This window comes from Falco punctatus, assembly GCF_963210335.1.
Source record: "Falco punctatus genome assembly, chromosome: 2".
NCBI classification, from domain to species: Eukaryota; Metazoa; Chordata; class Aves; order Falconiformes; family Falconidae; genus Falco; species Falco punctatus.
Window position 1 is genome coordinate 2,238,439 of NC_137581.1, and position 20,315 is coordinate 2,258,753.

The 20,315-nt window shown below is 48.3% G+C and overlaps 1 protein-coding gene across 3 annotated transcripts in view; it reads right to left on the bottom strand.

The window, feature by feature from the left end:
- SLCO2B1 (solute carrier organic anion transporter family member 2B1) overlaps positions 1 to 20,315 on the bottom strand; it is a 70,014-nt gene that overhangs the window by 17,911 nt on the left and 31,788 nt on the right. For all 3 annotated transcript variants that reach the window (XM_080376114.1, XM_080376115.1, XM_080376116.1), the window contains 5 exons: positions 19,752 to 19,882; positions 9,834 to 9,942; positions 3,035 to 3,199; positions 1,249 to 1,441; positions 241 to 397 (listed from right to left, as the gene is read on the bottom strand). In XM_080376114.1, coding sequence (XP_080232240.1) covers positions 241 to 397; positions 1,249 to 1,441; positions 3,035 to 3,199; positions 9,834 to 9,942; positions 19,752 to 19,882 — 755 coding nt within the window. The remainder of the gene's footprint in view (positions 1 to 240; positions 398 to 1,248; positions 1,442 to 3,034; positions 3,200 to 9,833; positions 9,943 to 19,751; positions 19,883 to 20,315) is intronic.

Consider the following 20,315-nt stretch of genomic DNA (forward strand, 5'->3'; position numbering starts at 1 on the left):
TTGGCCAAGGACCTCTACTGGCAAGGACTGCATTAACCTGGAGAGCGCTAAGAGACACCAGGGTTTTCCTGGGACATTCTCAGCCTTCCCCTGTTCATTTCAAAGGGTCATGCCCAACACCAGGAGCTTGTCCAATGCTAACAAACATCAGAAAACCTAATTTCCAGACTTGAGTACTGCATTGGTCATCCCTCATTAGCCATCCCAAGGCAGGACACGAGCACAGTGGAAATTACTCACCAAGACCGAGTTGTCTGCATCGATATTTATGACTCTGCAGCCGGCAGAACAGGGTGAGATGTATTCAATAGCGTTAGAGCCGCAGATGGGGTTATAGGCTTTCTCAGGGCAGTTACACTGGAGGTTACACTCCAAGGTGTGGTGTCCAACTTCAGAGCTACAGCAGGAAGAAAATATTAATCCATGGTATTGAGCATCATTAACATGCATCTTATACAGGAAATATACTGCACGTACATTGAGGTTAGTAAAGAAACACTTGATTGTTTAACAAAACCTTCCCCATATGCAAGTGATGACCCACAGAAATTCCACTTTAACCCCACAAGCCTGTGCTCTGCCTGGGCAACACATGCTGACCACAAATGGTTAAGGGAGTCACTCACTTACTTCAACAGTTGGGCTCGGTAATCTTAAAGGCCTTTTCCAACCTAAACAATTTTATGATTCTGTATTTGGCCCCAAATGTGGAGCCTTGGGGTATTTGCAACAGGACACTGTGGGAGGCGGTGAGCTGAGGGCTTGGATAAGCTTCCACCGAGACCACGGGATGCTGAACGTGTGATTTTACAGAAGCCATTCCCTTGAGGGAAGACAAGAAGGTCCTGCTGGTGTTTAACGGTAGAGAGAAGCAGCCACAGCTCTGAAGGTGTGATTCCAGGGCTGGCCCCTGCCCAGATTATTCACCTGTGAGTAACATGCCACACTTGCCAAGAAGAAATTTTAATCTTGTGCTGTTTGTGCCAAAAACCATGTTCATTTAAGGTTTCACAACCAGTCATGAAGTTAGAAGGAGTAAGGACGCAGCAGATTAAGTGTTTATTCACAAAAGCATTAATTTTAGACTTATTTTGTCACCATTAACTGTTTCTCATGAAGGAATAAACACATTTCTGGGCATTCTGCTTAACTCCCACCTCCACCCTGAGGAGTGCAGCTGGGGATGGGGTGTCCCCACAGCCCTGGGAATGACCCACCCATGCCCAGCCTAGCTGGAGATGTCGGTACCTCTCGCTGTAGGTAATGCCTGCGACCTTCTGCGTGGGGCAGCCGAGGAAGAGGAGGGGGAAAGCCATGAGCAGGCAGAGGAACATGCCGAGGACACATATGGCGCTGCATTGCCTCAAGGACATCTGGAACCGCTTCAGGATGGCACCACCCACAATGATTCCAACCATCGCCCCAGGGATGTTCACAGCACCTGGGGAAAGAAAGGTAGGTCCTACACCTTGTTTTCCATCCTCCAAGCTGTATCAGTCCCTTCATTATAGCAAAGGCCTGGAGGATTTGTTGTTGGGTTCCTCTTTTTCAGCATGGGTGATCTGGAGGGGATCAGCGGTTTTGCGGGGACTGCTGGAATAATGCTAAAAAAGAACAGCTTTGCCAAAACAGCAGGATCCCACAGCAAGCTGGCTGCCTTATGTATCCATGCGTGGAAGATGTAGAGAGCAGTGAAAAGCTATGCTTCAGCCAGCAAATGTGATTTTTTTTAGTGTAGACAGGAGAAAATATCAAGTAAACCCAGAGAGGATATGTAATTTCTGTGTAATGCAGTAATGTGCCCACTTCTGTGGCCATCATTGTGAAACTGTGAAGGTTTCCATGACAGGCTTGGCATTTTGCAAAACACACCTTTACAACGGGATACAAAAGCGCAGATACAGAAGTGCAATCTGTTTAATTCAACAAAGGCTCAACAGGGAGGTTGCTTTGAGCCCATAAATACCCACACAACGAAGGGATTTCCAACTACAGAAAGCTTTTTGATTTCACAGAATAAGGCAAAGCAAGATTCAGTAGCTGGGAGCAAAAGCTAGATAAATTTGTCCAAGAAATATGGTGCATTTCCTCAACCGAGCAGATAAATCAAGCCTGGGAACAAGTCAGCGGGGCAGACCAGTGGAGGACACCACTGCTTCAGCATTTAACCTTTCTGCCTGTACTTAGCCGGGGTTGCTGGGCTCTGCCAGTCTGCTCCGCTCGCTTTCTTCTGACTTATTCATTGCAGACTTCAGAAGACTCTTTCTCTGAGGATGCATGCTGTTTGTTCAAAACTATATTTTAAATACTTCTGTGTCTGGGCCTCTGAACTCTCCAGCTGATTAAAAGAGTAGGATTTTATTCTTCATATTTTTATTACCGTGAGAAGATCGCACAGGGAGACCTCAGGCTCGGACAGGATATTCTGGATGTTACAATACAAGCAAAAGCAGTCTGATGTGATGAGCACATATCCTGCTTAATACTTGTTATTTTCCTTCAGGACACTACCAACAGCAAGCAACGTTACAAGTCTGACTACAACAAACATTTTGAAGAGTTCAGACACGATCAGGACACCATCTGACTGGCCTCTTGCTGCAAAGCATCTTCAAAATGCATGCATACACTTCTGCAGCTTTTAATTTTATTGACTATCCACTTTTTAAAGGACCCTTAACCCAATGATCGATGTAAAGTAATCCCTGCTACAGAAACATGCGCAGTTCCTATCTGATCCTTCTCTGCTTCCTTGATGCAATGAGTTGGTTTCCTCTTCTTGATTACAGGCAACAGCTTTAGATAGCAAACATTTCTCTGGGTCTGAAAAGAGTTTTTTTCTAGCAAGCTCAGGCTGCAGTGTAAAGGGAGGAAAGTAGATAGTAGCTGAAAAAGCATACAGGCAAGGGCCTCGTGCCACGTCTGTCTGAGGCAACGGAAGGAGACTGGCAGCTCCAGAGGTCCTTCTTAGTAATCTCTAAATTATTTTCTAAGAGGTACTCAAAAACTGGCAAGCCTTGACAGCAACACTTACCAATGATCATGTTGGCCAAGGACGCCGTGAGGGAGAACTGTCTCTCCAGGAACTTCCCCATGAATGTTGCTAAACCAGCAACCATGGCAGAGAGGTTGACCTGAGCCAACACCACCAGCAGGTAGACAGGATGACGCAGGTTCCTCAACAGGACCAGAGGAAAATCTGAAAGAAAAAGAAGAAGCCTGATGCACAAAGACGAGGTGTACAGCAAAATACTAATCCATGGAAAGTGGCAAAACCTTTAATTTCCCTACATATTTTTTGTGCAGAATTAACTCTTTCAGAGTGGTGAGCTCTTCTGACTGTTTCATTTACAAAAAAGCAGGATGTGTGCTTTCAGGGATTATTATTTCAAGGCTCAATTGCGTGACCACTTGGATATTAAAAAGTCAGGATGAAGCATCAGGACACTGCAAAAAAGGGTGAGAGAGGGAAGCCAAAGATCCCTCCTGCCTCAGGACCAGCTGTGGGATGAGTGAACCAATGGCAGAAGTTAGTTGTTGTAGGAGATGAAGCAAAAAAATAGGGTTTTCAGTGTAAAGCATGTCCAGCCTCAGAGTGAATGCCAGAAGAGAGCAACTCCTCTCTGGACATACCCCACCTCCGCAGAGCTCACCTTTGTAACTGTTAATCCTTTGGAATTGTTGTTAAAGGTTGGTCACACTTTCTGCTGAATGCCCGTGAAGTTGAGACTGGGAACTTCCCTAAACACATCGTCACACAGGCAGCGTATAAAGGGTCTGTGCCAGTGCAATAGGAAACTGTTGGAGGCATCAGCAGCGCAGCATAGCATAGCACAGCATAGAGCAGAGCAAGACAGGACAGGACAGGACAGACGGATAGAGCAGGACAGAGCAGGACAAAGCAGGACAAAGCAGGACAGGACAGGACAGGACAGGACAGGACAGAACAGAACAGAACAGAACAGAACAGAACAGAATAGAATAGAATAGAATAGAATAGGCCAAAACATTTCAGTTGGAAGGGATTCACAATGATCATCTCGTCAACTGCCTGACCAGTTCAGGGCTGACCGACACTTAAAGCGGGTTGTGTAGGGCAATGTCCAAATGCCTCTTAAACTCTGACAGGTGTGGGGCAACAACCACCTCTCCAAGAAGCCTGTGCCAGGGTTTGGACCCCCCCTTGGTAAATAAATGTTTCCTAAGTAAACTTTAAATGAAGTATCTTGACCCAAGAAAATCAGTATCTCACACCAACACTTGGGTGATATGCTCAAGCAGTCCTGAACCTCTGCTAATGCAGAATGCCTTCTGCAGCAATACCTCCTGCTAAGCTCTCCTTCAGCTGCCAGCATCTTACGATGCTTTAGGAGAAACACAAGTGGCTCTGCAATAGTTTTTCAGCCTCAGCTGAACCTCTATAAATACTGTCTGTATCTCCTGCCTTCGATAGGTGGACTGTAGCAGGATGGTTGAGAGCAACATGGAAACCTGCACATCTTTCCCCGGCCACGCTACAGTGTGATTACAGGGGTTGATACAAACACACTTGCCCCCAGTAAACACAGCCTCAGCTCCTTTCCCTGAAGCTTTCTGGCAGGGTTCCTGATGAAACAAAAACAAAAGTAGTTGGGAAGTCATTAAAATTTAATTTATGTGTTTGCTGTGGTTGCAATTTCAATGGGTTTTTTTTTTGTTTCAATCGTAAAAATGTACTTTTTTATTATGGGCAAGAAACGCTCTGGCAAATTCCCCTGTGGCTGGACTCTCACTGCTTGAGGAAAAGATTTCTTCAGCCTGCCCAGCACAGACAGCTGCCCCATGCCATGGGAATCGGGATGCCCGATGCTGGCACCCGCCAGCTGGGAGGCTGCAGTTCTTCAGCCTGCAGTGATTCCTCCTTTGTGCACACCCTGAGCCCACCTTCTGCTCATGCCCTTGCTTCCCCTGAACTATCGCCTTCCCCCGTGCTTTGTACAGCTTTGCAGCACGCAAGCAAAGGGCGTGCAAAAGGGCAACTTCCAGACAAACAGATGATGAGTTTCCCAGATGAGGGCTCTGAAAGCCAATATGCTGAAGCAGAGATAAGGAATTAACAGGGAGGATTAATGCAAGGGCCTGCCATAAATGAATGATGTCGATTCTTAGAAGCTCACAAACAATTGGGACAATCTTTGTATCTGCTCCAGCACAGAGGTGCTCGGAAGATCGTAGTGGGGAGAACTATCTGGTGCTTGTCTGGGAGTTGCCCCAAGCTGTGTATTTGCTTTAGATGTCCTGAAAAGTCATGTGAAGAGCGAAGGTCCCTCTGTGGATGTGAGGGGGTCCCCCACATACGAAGGCAAAGCTCTCGCCCATAGGAGTATTGCCTCTCCAGCTCAGCACTCTGCTCTCAGGGTTAGGCAAGCAGCTGAAGACGTTGGGGAGCAGCAGACACATGGCACTAGAGAGGGTCCAGGCATGCAAGGCTCATTGAAGGACCCTGAAATACTGACACACTGGAGAGCCTGGAGGCTAGCAGTCAACTGGAGAGGGAATGAGCTGCGATGATATCCCTGCCCATGGCAGGGGGGGCTGGAACTAGATGATCTTTAAGGTCCCTTCCAACCCAAACCATTCAATGAATTTTGTGGGCTAGACCAAGGTGAACCCCAAAGAGAGGAGGTGGTTTTGCTCTTAAGTATCAATAAAGGTCTTTCTTTTTAAAGCATATTCCTAGTTTACATACTGGAATATCTCAGACACATTGCAAATATGAAACCTCAACTTTCACCCTAAAAGATCTCCCAAGAGTTAATCCAGCCTTTTGTGGAGGTAGTAGGAATCCTCTACCAAAAAGATTTATTTTCCCTAGAGTTCTTTGGTCTTACCAGTCACACTACAGCCCCTCTGACACCCCAGATCACAGCTATAAAGCTACAACAACAAGCAGGTCTCCTACTTCATGGTGGGAGGCAGTGAAGTTGCTGTCCTCTGCAATCACCATCTCACTACTAATTTGATCTTCCTTACACCTCCAGAAAGGAAGCTGGGCAGATACTAAAAACAAGTGGAAACTTCAAAATAATACTAAAAAAACATCCTTGAAACCATCTTTAAGTACCACAGAGAAACAAACAAGTCACAAGCCCTGTGGTTTCATTTCTTTGATCACCTTTAAGGGATTAATTCCCAGTATGCGTAAGAGAAACTGCACACCCACCCAGGTGTTTTCAGCCAAAGCCTAGAAATCACTCAGGCTAGCTAAATCCTGCTTTCTTGATTACTGCAAGCAGGTCTGACGCCTGCAAAAGGAGCACTTCATGAATACCAGAAGCAGGGTGCAACCCAATGTCACGCAGAGCATCTGTGCAAGAGCCAAGATCATTACCCACAGTACCGTCAGCTTTCCTACTTTTGAACAACTCCAGTGCATGGAGCCTGCTCCCTTCTTGGGTAATTGACCTCATTCTCTGGAAATGTCCCCAGTGCTTTGCCTGAGTATTTATCCTGAACACAGCCCCATCCTGTTATTGCTGATTGTGCATAGAAAAGCTCTTCCTGTCCTTGAGGTAGTTTCCAGGGCTCTGCAAAAACTGTTCTCTGCTCGTTGCACCTTGCCCCAGAAGCAGTTAAAGCTTCCAGCGGCTTCCAGAGAAATGGAGAATGTGAAGCACCTAATGGGATGGGGTCTAAACCATCCTTATTTTGTTCTCAATAAACTGCAAAAATTCCAGCAAGCCTTATTTTGCTCTCAGTTATCTCCATGTGCACTGAAGCAACAGAACAAATGACAAAATGTATTTCCTTCTCCATAAACATGCTTCATTTTGCATCATTTAGGCTGAAATAAGTGACTAAACAGCATTACTGAACATCTTGCTTCTCCAGGTCAGCTTAGTAATTTAAGGCTTGCCTCTGCCAAACCCTTAAGAAAATTATGAACTCTTACAGGCGCTCTTCAGCCTTACTTCGCTCAAGGAGCAGCCTCAAGGTCTTTGCTGAATCATAAACTAACCAGGCAGTGTCCTTCTCATCTGGAGTTTGCCCCAAGGCTTGGGCCAGGTTTGGAGCAGGATGCTGCATTTTTCCCACCCGTCAGTGCCAAGGGAAAGCCATCCCTGTTCCCTCCAGCTCATAGACAAAGGGACACTTGCCAACAGGAGACACTGCCTCCCTCCCGGGCAAAGCATTCCTGGTCCCAGGTTGAGTTTGCAGCCATCCAGCATAGGTGGCCCATGTGAAAGTATGAGGCCGGTTTGCAAAACACTTTAAACCTAGTGATGAGCCAGTTGTCCAAGTGTTGACTCAATTGGCTCCAACCCCAAGTGCTTGTTAGGGCAGGCCCAACACTGATGGTGCAAAGGACCTTCTAACTGAACGTGGATGAAGACCTGCAGATGAGCCAAAAAACAAAGCACAGCCCTTATCTCCAGGGCCATTTTCAACACCTCAGCCAGAGGGAGGACTCTGTTTTACGAGGGATGCAGTAGGAACAGGACTGAAACATCATATGGAAAAATCTGAGATCTTGTGTGGTTCTCGTTTGATCCAGTCCCTGCTGGTATCCTAATGCTTTCTTTCATCCCACCCCAAAGAGGGGACCCATAGCCATCAGTGACTTTCAGCTCACTCCAACAGGGGACCCAATAGCCATCAATGACCTCCATTCCACCCTGAACAGAGGACCCATACCCATTAACGTGGAGCAGCTCTGGGGCTGCCTGTCCCAGGGACAGCACCAAAGCACCAGGCAGCTCTGGGAAGGGAGCTATCCGTAAAAGCTCCTTTGCCCCTAAAACTGCATTTTTACAAGCAGTGAAAAGGTTTGATCACAAGACTGAGTTAATACACAGGTGGCTATTTCTCTTGTAAGATACTCTAGGAATCTGCTTTGTGTCATTTCTGCTGGTGGACTGGCACTGCCCATCTGCTAAGTGCCCATCTCCTGCCTTTCTGCAGAGCCTCCTGCTCCCCATGCTGAACGCAGAGATGCCAGATGCAATCACAAAAAACAAGGAGGTATGTCTCAAAGATTTCACAGCACAGCCCCATCAGGTCCAGCATGCTGAGACCAAAGTGGGACCCCTCTTCTTCAGAAGCCAGGTCATCCTTTTTTACTGGGATGTGGTGCAAAGAAGGCTTGCTATGAACACGGCACAGGGACCAGATTGCCCTACAGCATTTCTCCATCACGTGTGTTTCATTCTGTCTCTCTTTTTAAACAACAGAAGGTAAAAAATCGCAAGGTGATTCAGGCTGGAAAATCTTCAAAAGCTGTTTTCATAAACTATCACGTAGAAAAGAATAATAAGTATGGAGAGGAAAGAATGTTTGGTGATGGAAAGAAGAAACAAAATAATCAGGAGAGTCACAAAATGGGAGGTAAAATTCTCTTCCTGGTGACTTGTAGGTGAGCCATCACTAAAGCCTCCAAACTTCACCCAAACTGTCTCCGTCTAACCATCACACATTAGCTACCCTCCAGTTTCTGGCTCTGAAAAGAGTTTTGTATTAGACATCCCGGTGATTTCTGCAAGATTGCTCTCCTGACAAAAAATACAGACACTTCATATTTTTCAGGACTGGACTTTAGGGGATAAACTCTCCGAAATAATGAATTTATTAGCACAGCTCCCATAGCCCTGACAGCAAGCCCCGAGCCCGCAGAGGGAACGAATTTCCTTCTGTCTTCACCCAGGAGCAGGGAGCTCAGTTATATTCATTTCTCAGAGGCAAAGAGCAGAGCATCGGTGTGAAAATCCCATCCGAGCACTATAAATCCATGCCCACACAATCGCTTCCATCACACGGGTTTTTGAAATGACAGTGCAATGAGGTCAGTGGGGGAATAACCCCCTGACTTGTTCCTCTAATTCAGCATTAGGCCAGCCAGCAAACGGTGCAACTAGCAAAATAAAAACCTGCCCACGCTTGTCCAGCTGTGCCTGCCCTGCCCTTCATAAAACAGAGAATTTCCAATAAATTAAAGGGATAATATTCAGGAAATATGGAGGAAGCTGGCATGGGTTGACTTCAGAAGGTCACTTTTCTTGAGCATTTGCCAAAGTGTGGAGTGTTTCTTTCAAAAATACAACAGCCCTTAGCAGAGGCCTCCATAGACTAAAGCCCAGCTGATTCCCTTCAGCACAAAGAGCCTACTCATTGCTAAGCTAATTGCACTGGATTAAAATCACCCTGAACAAACATGCATTTGATTTTAATTGCTCAGACTCTGGCTCCAGGCAGCACTGGCCATCCTTGGTGGGACAGGGAGAGCAGCCTGGCTCAGATATTGTCACCAGCCTTGAAAGAGGGGGTCTGAGGAGGCTTTTGGGGGTGAGGAGCTGCCAGTGCTACTGTAGGGGTCTGATTCCTGTTATGACCTGAGAGCTGAGCAGGAGCAGGTGGATGCACCCAAGCTACAAACACTAACTGCGGGGGTGGGAGGAAGGTTCCCCTTCCCGTGGCCTTGCTCCAGGCTCGCGGCTTGCATCCCTCTTTCCTGCCTGACTTTGGGTTCTGATGAGGTTTTGGCTCCTGTTTCCCACTGCCCCGATGAGCCATAAAGCCACGCAACATCGAGAGCTACCAGCCCCAGCTTCTGAAGTGGCATAGTCTGGACACGATGGCAAAGCATCTGCTGTAAGCAGACGAGGAAGAGATCTAATTAAACCCAGCAACATGCCTAAACTGCATCTTGAGGGCTTATCTAGGAGGCAGGATGAGCACAGGGAGGAACATCCCTTTTTCTTACCAGCATTGCAGCCTATTGCATTGCTGTTGCCAGGACCTATGTTTGCACAAGTGGAGAAACCTCATCCAAGCGGGAGGTGGGGGATGCACACACTTACGTTTGATGAACTGGGTCAGAGAGAGGTTTTGCATGCATTCAGAACTCGACCTGAGCTGGCTGAGCACATCCTCGCTCTTCTTGCTGTCGTTCTCCTTCCCACTCGCCACCTGGGGACAGACGAGAGGCTGTCACTGCACCGACCATGCCAAAGTTTCCCCTGAAGTCGCTTTTTCTCTCCCAATTCATGACGGGCAGCAGCCCATGCTTCTTGCAGACGGAGTTTGCAATGTTTCTGGGCTTGGCCAGCACTGTCCATGTCTAGTGTGGGACCTGTAGCCACCGCAACCTCCCACCTGCAGCTGCTGCTGAGTGTCCACACTGTTGGGTTTCCAATGGTGCTGAGAGCATCCATGCCTGTGTCTGTGTTATGGGGTAAGAGCCAGCCTCCCTGCCTTTCCCAGAAGGAATGAATCACACTTCAAAAATACCAAATGGGGCCGTTACCCAGGTACAGCGCGCTGTGTGCTCAGCTCACACGAAGGTGGAAATTCAGGAGGTGTAAGCCTTTGCATTAGGAAAGACGGATATCCTCAGGGAGGTGCTTTTCTACCCCAGAGGGCCTGTTTTACCTCTGGGTCGGGGTGAAGTGGGAAGGAGCAATACACCTAGACCTCCACCCAAAGCAGGTTTGCACACTGGTTTTGGATGGAGGATAAACGTTTTCCCTGTGTCTCTTTGTGTAACAAGGTGCTGCACACGTGCCTTTGCCCCTACTACCAGCAAGGACAGCAGGCAGAAATTGTAGGAGGAAAAGATCCAGGTGAGGAGAGGGTCTGGGAGGGAAGTAAAATATTTTTCATCTCCTAAACCAAGGCTGACCCAGAGCAGGGAAGTACTGTGGGGAGCAGCCACATACCCCTCACTTCGCCCAGCCCCTTTCTTCTACTGCTCCTGGAACTCCCAGCTGAATTCTAGCAACTCCTACTCTCTTTAATGCTTTTAATTTCTTCTAGCCTCATCTTTCCCACTGAACAGCAGCAGTATGGAAGGGACATCCTCTCCCACCCTGGTCCATGGGAGGGGACAGATCCTGCAGCTCCTTCCTCTTCTTTCTTCCCTATTCAGAGGAACAACACTTTGCAGCTGGAGAACAGATGGGTCCAGGCGTCTGCTTAATTTAGCCTCAGCTTGTGCTTACAGCTCTGCAGGACACTAACCCAAGTGCTCAGTGTCACGCTGCTGCTGCTCAAAAGCAAAGAGCTTTTTTGAAGAGGAGAGGTGGAAGATGGAGGGCTTGGATCATCTAAGGTCCACTGCAGGTGCATTTGATGACTGCATGTCCAAGGCAAGGGTGTGACATGCAAGGGCACTGTCACCCCCTCAGGATGCTAAGGGAGAGGAGAATTGCTTGGATGTGCATCAGATCCCCTGCTCTGCAAGGGTTTTTTTGAGAATCACTGAGATGGAGGACATTAATCAGATTACATGCGGTACTATACATGTGTATTAGCAGAAAGTGTTCAGCAGGAGTGCAGTTTTCATGGAAAACCACGGTGTGTTTTTAGCCAGGCCAGACCCAGCAGACGCTTCTCTGACATCCTACATCAGCTCAGCAACGCCGCTGTTGCAACTCTTGACACACATTTAATGAGTAAGACAAACGAGTTAGTTCAACAGAAATTAGATGTGCTTGATTCACAGAAGAAACTGGACAGCTCTTTGCCTGATGCGATCTCTTCTCCTTTGAAACCAAGGCTGACTATTACACATCAGAAAGGTCAAAATGTCCCGTGCTGCGAATGCCATATTCTCTTTTTGAAGAAGGTCTGCAAGGCAAAAGCAATAAAACTCCTTTCATGGTTTTTATTGCCAGAGCTCAGCATTTAATACATTTTTCAAATGCAAAGATAAGACCCAGCTTCTATTCACTTCTCAGTTAGGTTACAGGTTCTCTTCTCTCTGCTCAAAAAATGCAGTGCTTTCCAAAAATACATCCAAGCTGCTACTGACTGCGGCTTTCTTAACTTCCAGTTGTTTATACTTCAGAGAGTTAATAGTCTGCTGAGCACTGTCTGCATATGGGGGGGAGGGGGGGGAGCCCCAAATCCCCCCATATGGGATGCCTCTGCGTGAGTGTGACCCTCGCAAGCAGGATGTTTCTCTGCACATCTTCTGGCTTAGCACTCACCCGAGGGGCAGCTGCTGTTTGCACAGGGAGCAAAGCCATCAAGGAGGAGGAAAACTCCTCTCCCCACGCTGGCTTGGCCCCTTGGTATATTTTTTGCTGCCTGAAAGGATCAGGGAATGCATTCCTCTGGGATGAAGCAGGCACACACCAGGAAAGCAAGCTGCGGAGGGACCAGCACAAATCCTGCCTGCTCGCTGCAGGCAGGGGGGCGAACGATGCTGGTTCTACTGTCAGAGATGCTCAAGCCCTGCCAACGATGCCACGCTCCTGCCACTGGGGATTTTAGCATTACTCAGAGGAGACATTTTGGCAAGCCAGAGTCAGTAGGTGCAATATATATCGTGGGCTGGCTGCTCAGCGCTACCCCGACTGTCTGCCACAGCACCGTGCCAAGGAAAAACAATTGTGGGAAACATCTTGCAAAATTCCCCCACACTTGGACTTTTCAGGATGGTCCCTTAAAGGGCTCAGTTTCCTGGTGCACGTCCACCAGTGAATGGGCTCTTGTTGCATCTCATGATTTTGAAGTGGGATTTTATCTATCGCTGTCGCTGCCAGCCTCGTGGCGGGGTGGAGGAGGCAGGGAGGCTTTTGAGGAAGGAGGATGACGCTCCCTCATGCTTTGCATTAGGAAGAGCATCCCTAACCTGATCTCAGCCTGGGGAAAGCCCCCATTTCCCTGCACGGACATGAATAAAACAGGTATGACTGAGCAGGGCTGAGACCTGAGCATGCTTGGCAGGACAGGTAAATGAAAGCAGCTTGCCTGTGAGCTTTCACCGACCTGTTATTGCACCTGTGAGAAGGTGCTGACAGTCTGGTTTTATTCAAATACACCACTGCAAAAAGGGATAAATAACCTGCTCTGTGACAGAGAGGTTTTCCTTGCTTCATTTGGGGCTTCCACAGAGTTTCCCTCCGGCTGTGCAGAACCTGGCGCTCCCATCAGTGAAAAATAAGGTCAGAGAAGCTATTTTCACATTAAACAAACCAAATGTAAAACCTCATGGCTTGAAAAAGAATTCTTTTCCTCCTACGAGGTCATGCTCCCTACAAGCACTTCATTATGTCTCTTCCAGCAAGTGTGGGTCCCAGCAGGGACTTTATTTCCTAGAGCAGTAAAATAACCAGCCAACAGGCACCTTGCTCACGCTAAATGGGATGATTATTTTTAGCCACTGTTTGTGCCTGTCTTTAAAGCTCCCTGGGGAAAATCCAAACGTGGAGACCACCTCATTCCTGTAACATGCCAGTGGCACCACCACGCCCTGCCATTGGCCCCCAGTTGCTTCCCAGATGGTGCCCTGTATTTCTAGACTGCCTTGGATGGTGCTTGAGGAGCTTTAATGAGGCAGCCTCCAAACATTGCAGCCCCAGGAGCAAATCTTTCCAAAGGATTAAGATTTCTCTGTCCCTGCGCTTTAAACTTTCCCTGCTAACTAATAACCCGAATTGGAGCTGGCAGTTAAGAGTTCCCCATCGGTTATTTTCATTTCAGCTGTTCACTTGCACTGGAAGCACACCGGGTCACTGCTGAATAAACATGGGATGATCTGTATAAATGCAGGCAATCTGTACCCAGGCAGGAACCAGAGAAGTTATTTTTCACTTCCTCAGCACTGTTGCACAATGTCTCTGCTTGCACAGAAGGGTCAGGTTGCTGCCCCAGCTCCATCCCACCACGCTGGACCTGGGATGTCTGTTGGGACGCCTGGAGACAGCCCCCAACAGAGCTGTCAGCTCTTTGCACCCTGCAAACACCCTGCACGGGTTGGGAAGTCCCCAGCAACCCTGGCAAAGGGCAGGAGGCTCCTTGCAGGCTCAGGCATGCTGGTGCAATCCCGTGATGTAGCTGAGAGCAGCACCAGCATCCACGGGGCAACCTCAGGGCAGGGCAGGAGGGGTCCTGGCTGCATTTGACCTGCAGGAGCTTCTCCTCATCACAAACATTCTGCTTCAGGACCAGAGGGACCGGCGTTGCCAGGACCTTGCCAAGCAATGGTGCCACCTCCAGCGGGAATGGCGATGTCCAAACATTTGAGATGGACATCTGTAACCACACATGTCCATCACAAACGCATCTCTTTCAAGGTTCTCTGTGCTCGCAGCCCACTCCTGCCACTGCACACCAGGTGCTTTGGGGGATAAAATAGGTTGATCCAGCCTTCCCGCTGAGGTCCTAAACTTGCCAGCTCCCCACTCCACAGCTTGAGGTACTGCCCGGAGAGATGGGTTTTGCCCTGGGCAAAGGGAGGTGACCTCTTAACCCTCTGCTTTGCCAGGATGGAGCTGCATGTCCAGCTTGGCGTTCCCCTCTTTCCCCAAGCATCTACTCCAACTATCCGGCAGAGCAATTGAAAGTAAAACCTGGAGATACTGTACAGATGACAGGGGACACGTCCCCCACCATCCCAGCAGAAAATCCCATCAGACGCACTTTGCTAGGCCATCATGAGTCATCGCATTTCTGCACGCCCTGAGCACTCCCACAGCTCACATCCCTCCAGACCCACCATGAAACACCCCCAGAAATCCACCTCCTCTGTTCTGCAAAGGATTTCATCTCCCAGCCTCTCCATCCCATCCCTTGAAGCACAACTTTGCCCCTTCTACCTCCCCCATTAGCAATGCCAAGGATGGAGTGTGGCTCCTTTCCACTCCATTTCTGCACATCTTCCAGCTGAGGTGCCACGTGTGAAGCTTTGAGATGAAGGACCCAACATGGAAGAGGTGTCATCCTGCTCACCTCTTCTGGTTGGCACCCACATGACCCCCAGATGGACGGGTACCTTGGGTTAGGGACTGATGGATCAGCAGCAGCCTGTTCTCCCTCCTCAACAACACCAGTGATTTAATAAATAAAGGCAATGCGGTAGGTCCAGTCTCTCCAGACCGAGGCAAAGCAGAACGTGCAGCACCATATGGGAAACCATTAATTACGCTGGAGAACATGAACATTAGGAGGGTAAACACAACATGGCTAAATGGGAGGAAGAGAATGGAGCGTCCCAGAGGGATGTACTGAGCTTCTGTGAGGTGCTGGTGGCTTCCTTGGTGCTTTGGTGCAGAAGCCCCAGCTAATATTTTCAGAAACCCCCTTGGTATAGTGAGACGTCATGTACTACTTAATCTGCAGAGGAGAGGGAAGGTGGGAATTGTCCATGCAGAGGGGGCTGGGACACCATATAGGAAAAATAGGCAACTAAAGGGCTGAAATAACAGAAACCGAACCAAACAGTGCAAAGGGCACAGCCACGCATTCAGGGTTTAAAACTAATTTCCACTGCACAGCTGGAAATGCTGGAAATGAGAGGAGGAGGAGAATGAGAAATAGCTCCAAGTCTATCTCTGCATAAGCATCTGGTGCAGCCATGGAAGGAGTCAGTATGATGTGAGGAAGAACTGAGGACAGTGTTTCCAGGAGAGCTGGGGAAGTGCAGACTCTGCTGTACCACCACTGAGGACCAGATCCAGACTGATGCAGCACTGGGAAAACCAGCTTGTGGCTGGGATGGGTGACAAGCAGGGCTGCTGGGATGGAGAAGCTCTTTGGCAGCAGAAGACTAGCTAGCTTCCCTCGCCCAGCAAAAGGAAGGGTTTCTATAACCACACCAATATAGCAATGATTAGGAAAAAGTATTTAATCGGGATTACGGGCAGAATAACCAACTAAAGAGTAAAATATAGGGTGGAGATTAGGCAAAGCTTTGCAACATGCAGGGAAATAAGTTTTTGAAACCTGCTACCAGTGAGGCTTAGGAGGAAAGCACTGATGGGATGGACCAATATCCAGTGTGACTGTTAACCGGAGCTGCCAGGGCTTGGACACAACTGGGACATGTAGATCTCTTTCCCATAAAATCCAGCTGAGTTTTCACACAAAGGCATCTGTTTGCAGATGACATGTGCTGACATTACAGGGGAGGCTTTGTCAGGGTGAGGAGGAAGCGTCACTCACCCGCTTTGTGCAGCGTCCAGGGGACGTTTGGTTCTACGTGACTTTGGAGTGTCACAGAACAAAACCTGAACTGGGACAGAGTTGGGTATACAAGACAGATCTTGCAGGTGAGAAATGCTGGGGGAGGGCAACGCCACTGCTTTTGTACAAGGTCTTCCTGAGAGCACCTTTCCCCTTTTCAAACCCTTTTCACATCACCCGCGGAGGTGCAGGGACTGGGGAGGTGCTTTATCAGCTGCGATGCAACAGCTGCTGAACCTGCAGGATGGGCAGACACCGTGGCCAAGCGAAAGCACAGGGAAAGTAGTCAGAGTGCAACTGCCTGCATAGGGATGCAGTAACATCGCCAGCAACAGATGGTAAAGCATGAGCTAAACCTTGGCTACTCGGCAAGTGGAAAACGCTGAGACACTGTAGTTCCCCACAATCCAGGACACAACCCCAAGAAATGGTTCAGGCACATGAAGGCAGGATTAAACTGAAATTATTGGGAAAAAAATGATCTTGGAAACTGGAAACAGTTTGTCCAGTAACAGCCTCATCCTCTCATGCCTCCCTGAGATCATGACAACTTCATAGCTTTGCTGGGATCGTTTCTCAAATAGGATTATTCAGGATACTTAGGTGCTAGAAACCTACTGAGAAGTATCAAAGCAGAGAAATAAAAATGTTCTGGGTATGGAGTGGCTGATTTATGAAAAAAGATCAAAAGAGCAAACTCTCATTATCCCTAATGTTAACATTAAGTGCACAAGTCATTCCAGGAACTTCAAAGAAAGAAGCTATCAAATAGAAGGGAAGCTGAAATATCATTGCAGAATAAATAATCTAGATCCGTCTCAGCTGATGGGAGGAGGCAAATAAACCTCCGAAGAGGCAGAGGGCTGTGCTGTTATTCAGTGTTTGCTGGCTGGCGCCCATTGAGGAGGATGGTCCTTGGTCTAGAGAAGCCACCAAGGGCTCAGATGAGTTGTATGGAGTGAGGCAGGAGGAAGAAAGGCACATGAAGGTAGGATGAGAATCAGAGAAGAGAAACAGTGCTTTTGGCTGCGAGAAGTACTAAGACATGGACCAGCCTTTGCTACTGAGATCTTGTTTGGTGGACTCTGCAGTGGGGAAACACACCCACAGCTTGGTGTGGACACATTATTCCCAGACAGCCCCATCATCTACTGAGACATCTGTGGTCCCAGAGGTCTGCAGACAGCAAGTGGCAAAAGGACAGCTTGGCCTGGGGCACCCGAAATTCCTTTTGGGCCTCCAGAAATGAAGCCCACAGCTGGTGGTGCAGAAACATCTCAGCTTCTTCTGTGGACAGAGCAGATCTGTGCTTTTCCCATGTGTTGTTACGGCTGCTGTGCCTGGAGGTATTTTCTGTGGGTTCTATACCGTGCTGGGGCTTTTACAAACATGGTGGGAAAGCCCTCAGCTGATGCTTAAGTACTTGCAGCTTGTGCTTGCTCTACTGATAGCTTTTCGTCCTGCTTTGGACAGGCAGAAACCCTGAAACTGAAAGCAGCCAAGGAAATGCTGACCACTTGAATGAAATGAAGCTGCAGCTGTATTTAGACAGGGTTGACCCAAAGGTTATCACAATGTCCATGCTTGCTGGTCTGTAAAACCCTGTGCTGACCCCATCCCTCCCTTCCCTTCTTGCAGCATGTCGGGGATGGGGCTTTGTGCCGCAGAGCTGCCACAGGGGTCCCACCTTCCCTCACTGCAATGCCACATCTCCCCCTCTCCATCCCAAACCAGAGCCGAGCACAAGAAGAAACAACAGCTTTGCTCTGTGTAGTGAGAGGACATTGCAAGCAACCCTAAAGCCACAGCAGGAGCCACCACAGTGCTGGGGACCTACAGGAAAAGGGTGGCTGCTCCTCCGGGGGCAGAGGCAGGTAACATTGGAGTCAACACTTTCCCAGAGCTGAGCTTTGTGCACGACACACATTACCCTCCTGCGCTGCATGTCTTACCAGCTCTACCCATCCCTCCTGCACGGTTTTGAGATTTATCCCTGGCTGATGATCTTTTGGAGGGGAACCATGCCTCTAACACGCTCTAACTCGGTGGCCTTAGAGAGGCTGCTGCCTCCAGCTCACTGCAGGGGGTTGCCCTTCGTGATGGAAAAGCGGTCGCACTTCTACCCTTAGCCAAACCCTGATTTACCACAAAGGCAAGCAGGAGAAAGTGATTTACATTTTCCTTTCTGCTATACCTACAGAAAATCACCTGTGATAATGCAGATTTCCTACAAAGCTTTGAGTGCTCCCACCGCAGACAGATGTTTGGCCCAGAACTGGCAAAGTTGCTACAGAGGTATTTTTTTGTTTTTTAAGCAGAGCCCCTTGCTGCTGCTGGCATGGGATGGGCATGAGCTGGCTTGGCTGGCCCTGACATCTCCTGTCCTGCAAGGGGGGCAGAATGTTGCCATCGTTTAGGTAATTTTCTTATTATTGTTTTGTTAGTGTAAGCAGTTTCCAAAAGCTTTCTGGGGGAAATGGTATAATGGGGAGAAATTCAGTAAGACCCGGGGTGCAAAGGGTGCTAAGGTATGTGGGACTGTTCTCTACAGATGTCAGCCAGCAGAGTAGAGTGAAATCTTCCTGATTTTTTTTTAAAATCAATATCCAACCAATCCTTCCTTAAACTCTTCAAAATTGCTCGGGCTGATCAGAGTGCAGCACTTGCAATAAAGCGCAGTTGTTCTAGTTCAAAGTACATTATTTTCTCTCAAAAGCCATTTATGAAATTAATATTCCCATCAGCCCTAATAAAGAACCTTTCTCCTAAGATGTAATGCACCCTTGCACGCTGAGCAGGTTCTGCTAATATACATCATCCGTAATGACCTTAAAGCAAACCAAGCTTCACAAGGATAAATCAAGCACGTTGCATTCAGTATCGCCCTCGTCCCACAAAGCTCTGAGCACTTTCCACCCCATTACCTCGCAGGACTGCAGCACCTCTGCAAACCTCACAACATATATAACTTAGGAGTAGATCGTTATACACCTAGAAGTGTAACTGGTATAACAGGTCACATTTTCCCAGGCAGGTGAAACCCAAATCTCTCTAAGAGTTGCTCATTCCTGTGGAAATTCAGGCAGCTGCAGGAGAAATGAAGAATTATTCTGCACCAGACAGCACACGGACTTGTTTAGGCAAGAGAGTTTCAATGTTGCCCCAAGGTAAAATATACGTGAAAGGCAATTACACAGGCTAGAATACAGCCAAGGCATCCAGACGAGCACAATTTCACCTACTAAGCGCGTTCCAGCAACTCCAGGAACATTCAAAACCATAGCATGATGCCTTCTCTAAAAGAACAATTTGCTTTGTGGCATCCCTCACAACACGCCGGGACCCGCAGCCAGCAAAACACTTGGGAAGCTCGCAAGCTGTTTTGTATCTTGGCATGAGCACTGAAGCACTCAGGAGGGCTCTGTAGAAGTAGAAAAAAACGCCAACTTGGTAGTAAATACAGGAGGGTTGCTGTGAGAAGAACCTCAAGCCAGACAGAGCTTTCCCGGTGTTACATGTTCCTACACAGATGAATCAACACGCAGGTGCTACTTCAGTGCCCCACCAAGGAAATTATCACATCCATTAAGCTACCTGCACCATGCTGGTACTCATGAAGCATCAGCTTAACATACAAGAGCCTCTGACACGGGAGATGAGAGCAAACTACAGCTCACATCTGACTTCGGGATGCAGCTATAAACCGCATGCCCACCTTGATAGTCACGTGTCCCACGGACGCAGCAGCTAATGCTGGTGGTGAGGGAGGAACATGGAGATAAATCCATGAGGGATTGCTGTGCAAATACCTCTTTTGGCATTTCCCGTGGGAAGAAGAAATAAGGCATTGCAGACAGGGCCACGAGACTGGCTGCGACCAGGAAACCGAGCCACCAGGCACCGACCCACCGTGGGTCTTTATTCATGAGCTGGACTTCATCTGCAACACAAATGGAGAAACGGGCATTAAATCAAAGGTGAACAGAGGGAGCCCAGCGCACCAAAGGGATGGTGATGGGTGGCCCTGCTTACCACAAATTTCAGCCAGCTCTAAAGTGGTGTCTCCCAACCTGGGAATCAATGGGTTTGGGGTCTGAGGAGCATTTGCACCTGATGCATCCAATGGTGCTAAATCACATTCCATTCTTTGTTATCACCAGGGGTGCCTAAAAACCCACTCAGCCCTTTGATGGAGGCAACTAGGACAGAGGGATGTCCTAGAGCCGGAAAGGCAAAGGAAAGCATCCCCATCCCAGCTTTTTCAGAGAAAGGATACCCATGTTGTGAAAAGCCTGGAAATACTCACTCAAGGGGATAAATTCATGACATCTACCCATACGGAAGGGAAGAAACTTTCTTAAGATTAAAATCAC